At 44.8% G+C, this 9,925-nt stretch overlaps 1 protein-coding gene and 1 long non-coding RNA gene across 2 annotated transcripts; both read left to right on the top strand.

Annotated features, from left to right (window-relative positions):
* Positions 1 to 628: 628 nt before the first annotated feature.
* On the top strand, positions 629 to 1,230 carry LOC118947738. Its single transcript, XR_005041920.1, has 2 exons — positions 629 to 771; positions 1,190 to 1,230. It is a non-coding gene; the product is annotated as an uncharacterized LOC118947738 (long non-coding RNA).
* Positions 1,231 to 5,770: 4,540 nt separating this feature from the next.
* On the top strand, positions 5,771 to 9,287 carry LOC110518659. The gene is made up of 2 exons (XM_036972838.1): positions 5,771 to 5,920; positions 6,331 to 9,287. Exons 1-2 carry the CDS (start codon positions 5,823 to 5,825, stop codon positions 7,523 to 7,525), a joined length of 1,293 nt encoding a protein of 430 aa, XP_036828733.1. The 5' UTR covers positions 5,771 to 5,822; the 3' UTR covers positions 7,526 to 9,287.
* Positions 9,288 to 9,925: the final 638 nt, after the last annotated feature.

Genomic DNA, 9,925 nt, shown 5'->3' with positions numbered 1-9,925 from the left:
ATTCCGAGGGCCCTCACCTCCTCCCTGTAGGCCGTCTCGTCGTTGTTGGTAATCAAGCCTACCACTGTTGTGTCGTCCGCAAACTTGATGATTGACTTGGAGGCGTGCGTGGCCACGCAGTCGTGGGTGAACAGGGAGTACAGGAGAGGGCTCAGAACACACCCTTGTGGGGCCCCAGTGTTGAGGATCAGCAGGGTGGAGATGTTGTTACCTACCCTCACCACCTGGGGGCGGCCCGTCAGGAAGTCCAGTACCCAGTTGCACAGGGCGGGGTCGAGACCCAGGGTCTCGAGCTTGATGACGAGTTTGGAGGGTACTATGGTGTTAAATGCTGAGCTGTAGTCGATGAACAGCATTCTCACATATTCCTCTTGTCCAGATGGGTTAGGGCAGTGTGCAGTGTGGTTGAGATTGCATCGTCTGTGGTCCTATTTGGGCGGTAAGCAAATTGGAGTGGGTCTAGGATGTCAGGTAGGGTGGAGGTGATATGGTCCTTGACTAGTCTCTCAAAGCACTTCATGATGACGGATGTGCTGCCATCCTGTTAGAAGGTAACAGATTATTTTATTACAATGGTTCAATTGGATTTTCATTGTGTTCAATTGTGTTATTTGCCCCCTAGTGGATGTTTCTGGTACTTAGAAAGACTACGCAAACAGGAAGGAGAGAATTTGTTCTGCACGCATAGAAGCAGCTACAAACAACGCTACGGTGCAGGTCTTTCAATGTAGTTATTTCTTGTCACGCTTCAGCCTTGGAAAATATTTGTTTGTAAGTTCAATTCAAGCGTTTAGCTAATGATTATAATATTGTTATTGATAGAGTTGCTTACATATCAATGTTGGTTGCATTTACTCACAAATTGCAATGCCTTTCATGTTGTCGTTAGCTGTATTACTTTGCTCGTGCGTCATGCAAACGAATTGTAAAATATACAATACTGTAGTTTTGTTACTGTTCCTAGTGTAATGTGCTTTGTTATTCTACATAAATGGTTGTACATTATTAGAGTAATGAAAGGAGCCAATTACCATATGAGTAACAATTAGCTATATGGTTTGGCATCATGCCAGATGCATGGTACCTTAGCGCGTGCTTTGTATTTATGCAACTTCAAATGTATAATGTACAGCTACAGTGTTTCGGTGTGAATTGAATACTAAAGTATATTCTTTTCTGTATTTTGCAGTTTCACAACATAAACGTTTTCAATATATTCATTCAAGAAAAGTCACGCCTTGGGAGTTTTATTGAAGACTTAGTTGTTAGCTATCTGTCTAGTTTTGCATGGGAACGCAACTCAAGGGCAGAATAACGGAAGTGAGTGCTACGGGGCGGTAGTCGTTTAGCTCAGTTACCTTAGCTTTCTTGGGAACAGGAACAATGGTGGCCCTCTTGAAGCATGTGGGAACAGCAGACTGGGATATGGATTGATTGAATATGTCCGTAAACACACCAGCCAGCTGGTCTGCGCATGCTCTGAGGGCGCGGCTGGGGATGCCGTCTGGGCCTGCAGCCTTGCGAGGGTTAACACGTTTAAATGTTTTACTCACCTCGGCTGCAGTGAAGGAGAGTCCGCATGTTTTGGTTGCGGGCCGTGTCAGTGGTACTGTATTGTCCTCAAAGCGGGCAAAAAAGTTATTTAGTCTGCCTGGGAGCAAGACATCCTGGTCCGTGACTGGGCCGGTTTTCTTTTTGTAATCCGTGATTGACTGTAGACCCTGCCACATACCTCTTGTGTCTGAGCCGTTGAATTGCGATTCTACTTTGTCTTTATACTGACGCTTAGCTTGTTTGATTGCGTTGCGGAGGGAATAGCTACACTGTTTGTATTCGGTCATGTTTCCGGTCACCTAGCCCTGATTAAAAGCAGTGGTTCGCGCTTTCAGTTTCACGCGAATGCTGCCATCAATCCACGGTTTCTGGTTTGGGAATGTTTTAATCGTTGCTATGGGAACGACATCTTCAACGCACGTTCTAATGAACTCGCTCACCGAATCAGCATATTCGTCAATGTTGTTGTTAGATGCAGCCTTAGGCAATGTATATTTACAATGTATATTTACGTGGTGCATAACATTATCTCATATCACATGCATGGCAATGTAACGGATGTGAAACGCTAGCTTAGTTAGCGGTGGTTCGCGCTAAATAGTGTTTCAATCGGTGACGTCACTTGCTCTGAGACCTTGAAGTAGTGTGGTTCCCCTTGCTCTGCAAGGGCCGCGGCTTTTGTGGAGCGATGGGTAACGACGCTTCGTGGGTGACTGTTGTTGATGTCTGCAGAGGGCTTTTGTGGAGCGATGGGTAACGATGCTTCGAGGGTGACTGTTGTTGATGTGTGCAGAGGGTCCCTGGTTCGCGCCCGGGTATGGGCGATGGGACGGTCTAAAGTTATACTGTTACAGCAAGACATGATTGATATAATTAGATGCTCTGGAGAGATCCCACCCTCCTTCCCCAACACATGTAAAATGCTTAGAAACCACCAGAAACCTGTGAAATAGGTCAACAGATGATGTTTTATCTCCTCTCAAGGTCTGTTGATTTACAGTATCTCACAATCAGGAACTGATCCCATGTGATATGTCAAAACAAGTTGATACATGTGTTATCATGGTGCATTGGGTTTGTATTTGTATTTATTGTGGATCCCCTTTAGCTGCAGCAGTTACTCTTCATGGGGTCCAGTAAAATGAAGGCAGTTATACAATTGTAAAAACATTCCCGATACATTCACAACAGATTTCACAAAATCCATGTTCCTGTTTGATTTCGGGGTAGGCTGTCAACAGCACGTACTGTGACACTATGATATATATTCTGATCAAGTCAACAATACCTCTAGGCAAATCTGACGTCATGTATTTAATATCTTTATGTGAAGGTTCATGTCCATATTGACATCAGTTCATTGTGTTTGAGGACGGTTCACTGACCAGTTTTCAACGGATACGACTAGACGAGTTTAACAGTTACAGAACAGCTACAGTAGCCTATCAGAACAGCTGCAGTATCAGAGGCGCAGAGCCTTAATTAACGGGCTACACATAATGGCTGACAGCCAGGTAAGGTTCATTTTAGCCTACGTTTAATGAGCTTTACAGTTGTCCTAATCCCATCTTGTTCTAATGGCAAGTCTGCCTTAAGTGCAGAAACTATGGTTGATATTAGAAAATAAGTATGATTGGAAGTTTAGGCAAGTAATTCCAATTGGGGAATTGTTGTGGGATGTTAGCATACCATATTGCGCGTGTAGCATTCATGCCATGGATGATTGTGCAGGCCGGCAGGTTGCTACAGGATCCTAGTATCATGTATGTTATAGGGATCAGATCTGGATGACTTTTTCACCTGAACTGCTCATTGGCTGTCCATAATGAGCCCAGCGAGCAGGATGTGTAGCTGGGCTCTGCAATAATTAGCTCCCAGAGCAATTAGAAATAACTATTCTTGTTTTAAAAGCGTCATTACAACTAGCAACATGATGGTCAGCCACCTCTAAGCAGGACTCAGTAGAAACGCTATGTGTTGGATTTGTCCATGTCTCGCTAAATTAACCTCGCTACCATAACAGCCGTGAAGAATTTATACTACAGTTTTAAGGGATCTCTCTGAAGGTTTTAGATGATATTATATGTAATTATAGTGTCGTTATACATAGGCTAGCAGGAAAATCCGCATGAGATATCCATAGAACTGAGCCCTGCTCAGGTGCTGCCCAGAGGGGAGATGGGACGGTCCCCTGATGCCAAGAAACGTGTCAGCTCTATGCAGCGGACAGCTCCACAGTGCTGAAATAGTTCAATCCCCCTTGAACGTCTGATTTGAAATTATTCTGCAAGTGGTTATAATTTATTGCACGTCCTAGTTTTGCAGCTTTACAACCTCAGAATTATAGCTAATGGATGGCAGCGAGTTACGTTTTTGTATATGGTGATGAATGACGATGCATGATAAACCATAAATTAAACGCAAAAACGTGCACTTAGACATATTTTCGTTTGGCAGAACTTTGACAAGCTTTGATTTGTTTTCTAATGACATTGACAATTCATATAGACATTAGACTTAGGCCTAATTGTGACATCATGTGTGTATGACATCTTTGAAGAATGCTCTGCCTTCAGCCAATCGGAATCGAGTATTCAACAATGCTTTGGCATAATTCAAGGACGTTCATATTCACTTCAGTTGTCTGCCGATGGTTCACTGACGTTTTTTCAAAGGAGGTATTAGTATTTCCTCTAAACAGCCTACAACAATAAGCTACTCATCATGTCAGATGACAGCAAGGTATGGTTCATTTGCCTATTTTGAGTTTAGAGGAGAAATTACTAACAATATAGTAGGTCACTAACACAGCAATAGGTCTCACTGGTTTGATCCATGGCCTGAAATCTGACCACTATTGCCATTTTGTTTGAAATAGGAGCGAATAAGTTTTTTCATAAAGTCACAACCTAGGACTGATATTGACCTCTTATTTATCCACCAGAGCGTGAAATGGGAGGATCCCTAGGATGACCAAAATAAGGTTGTGGAGAATATGAAGGATGAAACAGAGACACATGAGACCAGCAAAGACAGGACAGGAGGCAAGGTAAGAAATATGCTGTCCTTTACACATGCTCTGCTTACTTAGGCACAGATCTAGGATTAGTTTACTATCACTAAATCCTAGCCTTAAAGCATTAGGAGGAGACGCTACACTGACCTTAGATCTGCTATGAGACCTATAATCTGTTGTCATGTAGGCTAAACGTAAGTCCAGTGGCTGTGCCAAGAAGACTTCCGTGGAGGAGGACAGCAGCATTGGTGCAGGTCCGAGATTACTTCATGTTGGGTGCAGGTTGTGTTCAAATTCATCAGCACTAATCTAAGATAGTATCTATATAGGTGAAAGCAATATAGTGGAGGCCTGCAGAGAGATGTGCTTTTACCTGTCCAGTGCAATCAAATCACTAAAGGTGAAGGAAATTAGGGATCAAGTTCAGATTCAACTTTAGATTTCTCTATGCGCTTTCCCAGAGTCTTCTCAGACACCCGGGTGTGGTTTCCGGGAAAGGGGATCTATCATTGAGCAGCTGGAGAAGGAGGCTCAAAGGACTCTAATGCCTTCTCTCAAGATTGGGACATGCTGTGCCCCAATCCTCCTCTCCTTCCTGAGGAGTCTAACTGATGAGCAAGTCCCATGTCTTTTTCCAACCTCACATACAACAACTCTGAATTTATAATCATAGTGCACCTTCTAACCACAAATGGGATTTCAAACACTACACCTAACCCTAACATTACTGTAACCACACACCTAACTCTTCCTGTATATCAAGAACAAAATGTCTCATGTACTTGCTAATAGCTTAAATACATGTTTATTTTCCCTGACATGGCTATCTAGTGACTCCACTAACTCAACACCAGTGTGCAGGTAAAATATGTTTCCTTTCTTTTCTTTTCTCTAGTCAATGGAGAGTGATTCAGCATGGCATGAAAAATAACGTAAGTCTCTCCACATAAGGTTCTGGTCAAAAGTTGTGCGCTATATAGGGAATGGTGTCATGGAATTGCTTGATTGACAAAAACATTACTCTGTTTGTTGGCCATAGCTCACATTCGAGCAGCTCTCCATGCTGTGTCTGAAGATTGTTAAAGTCGTGACCCAGACAGCCCTCCGCATTCTCCTACCAGCGCTGGCTCGTATCATGGGGGTGAACCTGAGGAGTGGGGCAACCTCCCCAGAATCCCAGTGCTCTCTGACATGGTCTGAGGATTCCTTAGGCAGTCTGGATGAGAGAGAGAAAAGGCTGCTGATCAGTGAGATGAACTACTGGACTAAGGAGAGGAGGAGGAATGGCAGTGCAGGATGCCGCCAAAAATCCACTCGCAGAACCTCATCACCATGCTGTTCGCCTAAGAGGTATGTTCACAGCAATATTTCAACTTAATAATTGCAAGACCTGATCCATACTTATCATAAATTATTAACTTGGAATTCACACCTTGTAGTTTTAAGTTCTGGTCAGAAATGTTGCCACTGAGGGGGTGGGTCCAGGTGAAAGTCATTTTTAACTGGGTAAGCCATGAAGTCATCTATGAATAAATAGATCAGGTACATGCCTTTCAGAATTAATCATATTCTGATGTCGTACAAACATAAAAATCAGGCAAAAAATCGTGTCAGTTGGCTTTAGGCTTCTAGAACTACGGTGGTATGAGAAGTAATCCATCATTGCTCTAATTTGGTTTTCAGGCTCACTAATGACCCAGATTAGATACAGTTGGTCACATTTGCATGGCATAAGTGGTGATTGTGTGTTTATCTTCAAGGTCCCAGACCTCATTGCAGAGCTTGCCTGCAACTAGAGAGGCTCCCCTCATGGAGGAGCCTCTGAAGGCTCTTTTTGGGGTAACGGAAGAGAGCCTTCTGATATCCCTGGTTGAGGGTCACTCCAACCACACCTCCTCCGAGTTGAGCTGTGCTATCGTGGGGGAGGTGGTACACCAGCTTAACTCTGGCCTCTCAGTGGCCATTGAGGCCAGCCCGGGGAGTTGCCCCCCTATTGACAGTCAGGACATAGCAGCAGGCAAGGAGGTCATTCGGGTAGCCTCGGTGCAGATCCTGGCCGAGCTACAGAGCCAAACGTCTGAGCCAGAGTGGTTAGGGTTTATCGAGCCCTTCATGGACCCTGTGACCGATGATGTGCTGGATGCCATTGTCGGCACAATGGACAAAATGGCACAGGACTTCAACATCCTATTGGATCTGGCCAAGAAGATGACAATCTTGGGGTCTAAATTTCTGACCAATCTTCAATGTGACCTTGATGTTGAGTGTCCATCTGGGAAGGAAGGGACCACACACTTTCTCAAAGAGACTGGGTCCTCTACCAGTGTGGTGGCCAGAAAGATTCAGACCCTCTCTAGCCCCGACTTTCAGTCTAAAGCCCTGAAGGCGGTGAGCACCATCCTTACAAGGAAAGTCAGCAGCTCTTCTGGCATGGCTCCTTCCTCTAGGCCTTCTAGTGCTGCTCCTAGCCTTACTGAAGCCCCCCTGAATACCAGCTGCACAGCCCTGACATCTGTAACCTCCACTGCCACAGTGATTGTTAAGGCATTTGTGGGAGGCATGGAGACGATAGCATCATTTGAAGGCACATGTGAAGCAGTTGATTGGCCAGTTCCTGTAAATGACCACAAAACAGGATCTTCACAGATGATAACCTTCTCTCTAACCCACACACTCTACGGCCGTATACGAGCAAAGCTGAGGGACCTTTTAACTCTATCCACTCGAGAAGAAGGTGTGGCTAAGGATGCTTCTCTTCGGGAGTCTTCAGACACCCTGGAAAAGGCAACTGTTTCAACTGTTGAGGTCCAGTTACCCAGCACCGAACTTAGTAGAGTTCCCAGAGAGAGCCAACCAATACCAGCTCTCTGTCTCTCCAATCTGGATACCAGTACTCAAGAAGTTCTTAGCAGTGTTTTTTCCATCTACAAGTCAGTTATCAAAAGTGGAGAGTAAATCCTTGGCCGTTGTCAGTTCATCTGATGAGTCCCTTGAGGCTTGTTGGTTTGTTGATGGTGTCCTATCAAAGCTTGATGACTATTCTATTTCCCAGTCACCCTCACCCAATGAAGACTTGAGCGTGAGTACTCAATATTCTCAACTGAGCTCAGAAGAGAGTGTCAGAATCACAGAGTCCTCAACTAGTCTGATTCAGAGCATTAAGAAGCTCTCTAGCAATGACTTTCAGACTCAGGCAGAAGAGGCAGTGAGTAAAGTGCTGATGAGATCCAGTCATTCCTTTATCACACAGATCAGCCATACTGGTCTTCAGAAAAGTCTGCAGGCTGGCTTATCATCTAGCTCACCATCTGAGATCCATGTCCTTTCAGAATCCATGTCCTCTGAGAATACAGCCTCTGGATTAGTGGAAACCTTTGTCAAAGGAATGGCGACTATTTTCCAGAAAAATGAGTCCACTGACACTGTGCTACTGGAAAGAAGTGGGAGAGTTTCGCAGTGCTCCCACGGGGGCTCCCAACTGGATGATACTGAATTGAGTGTTAAAATATCAGAGGAGAAGCTATGGTCAACAGCTAAGACCATCTGCGTCAGTATGAAGAACACACTTAAGGATTTCTTCACAGGGCTGAAGCCATCCGGATCCGAAAGGACAGAAAAGGCTTCTTCCAAAGCGACCCTTGGGGAAATCCTGGTTGCTATCCAGAGTGAAGTCTCAAACTTCGGGCGAATGAAGGATTCCAGGGAGCTCCTTCAGATCAATGATATGGTAGGAACTATGCTGAAGGAGGTTGAGAAAAGTGAGGATGACAGTGAACAAGTCTGCCAAGACATCCCTAGAACATGTTCATCTTTGTCCACTTCTTTAAATGGCCGTAGTTCCTTGTCCAGCTCTTCAAATGGTCCTAGGTCAGAGTGTGAGTTAGAGATCAACCTCCCTGGCACTCCCATCCCTGACAAAGTGCCTTTTGATCTGACCTGCCCCATCGTCAGGAGCTCCTGCATCGACACCAGGGTCTCTAAAATGCCAGAGATTTCTTCAAGTGACCTAAAGACAAAGATGATGGCACACACAGATGACCCCCAGCATCGTAACAGTCCAATGACTGACAGCAGCCGACCACCGAGTGCTAAAGCCTCTTTTCGATCCTCCACTCCGTCTTTCACCAGCAAGCGAACAACTTTGGTACCAAAGGGAGATGGGATTGACATTGAAGAGAATGAGGTGTGTATCCCCAGCAGCTCTGGCCATCTGAGGGAGCTCTTAATCACCCCGGACATCAGCATTCCCACTGCATTCCCACTGCAGTACTTGATGGACTCCAGCAAAGATGATGGCATCTGTTTTGTCACCATACTGGTGATAAGGTTGCTATCGGAGATCAGACCCTCAGCCCTAGATAGACCCTCCCAACAGGCAGCAGATCTGACAGAAACATCTCAGCAACTCATCAGACAAGTCCTGTCTGAGTTCTATGCTGCATCCAGATTCACCAGGACACAGGCTTATTCCCAGAACCTGAACATCCAAAGGGTGTTCAGAGGTGTACATAAAAACCTCATGGAGGAGTTTGGCTCTTATAACACCCTGCAAGCAGCTATTTCCTCCCAGGACCCTGCATTTGACCGAGTCCTGGTAAAGTCCTTGACCCAGCAGCTGGTACAGGGATACAAGGAGGCGTCAAGACCAGCTTCTGCTGCAACAAACCCATCAGACCAGGCTGAGACAGAGAGGGGGGCTGAGCAGAAAGCAAGAAGGAGCTTCCTTTGCTTTTCAATGACCAAACTCAGGATCAACTTCAAGGTATAGCAGGGAGTTAGCATTTGTTTTTGGTTCCAGTTAGGTGCTGATGTTATTGATGTGGCTACGATAAGACAAATACATGAAATAAATATGTTTTATTCACCACTAAATTGTTGCCTTGGATTCAGAAGTGTTCCATTTATTTATTTATTTATTCTCTGTACCATTTTCTTTACCTTTCTTCTGTTAGCGTTCCAAGAGAGGAAACAAAAATGACATTCATTCACAAAAATGCCATTCAGTCCAGGACCAGACTGAGATTCCCTCTACTGATGGACATTGCATAGGTAAGGATGTTTTAGAGCTCTGCTATAGCTTGTAGTTTTGTTTAGGTGTGTGTTAGAAACATAGGTATGCCTACCAAACTCATAGCACTGTTATTTTTCAATGTTACTACACTGCATCTCTCTCTCTCTCTTACCCCATCCATTTCTCTTGTGTTTCTAGCTCCAGTTGGAGAGGTTTCTCCCTCCATATCTCAGCCTGTCAAAAAACGATCCTTGATTGTCAGGGTCTTTTCAGCACTGATGAAGCCATTCAGGCGCTTCACCAAGAAGAACCTGTAACCTGTTACGCTGCATAAAGAACTACTT

Source organism: Oncorhynchus mykiss, unplaced genomic scaffold, assembly GCF_013265735.2.
Source record: "Oncorhynchus mykiss isolate Arlee unplaced genomic scaffold, USDA_OmykA_1.1 un_scaffold_195, whole genome shotgun sequence".
In the NCBI taxonomy this organism is placed as follows: Eukaryota; Metazoa; Chordata; class Actinopteri; order Salmoniformes; family Salmonidae; genus Oncorhynchus; species Oncorhynchus mykiss.
The sequence above is the reverse complement of the archived record's forward strand: the minus strand, read 5'-3'. Positions and strand labels throughout refer to the sequence as shown.

Coding starts and splice junctions, on each gene's coding strand:
- LOC110518659 (XM_036972838.1), top strand. CDS start 5,823: ATGAACTACTGGACTAAGGAGAGGAGGAGGAATGGCAGTGCAGGATGC. Junction 5,921..6,330: donor CCATGCTGTTCGCCTAAGAG/GTATGTTCACAG, acceptor TTTATCTTCAAG/GTCCCAGACCTCATTGCAGA.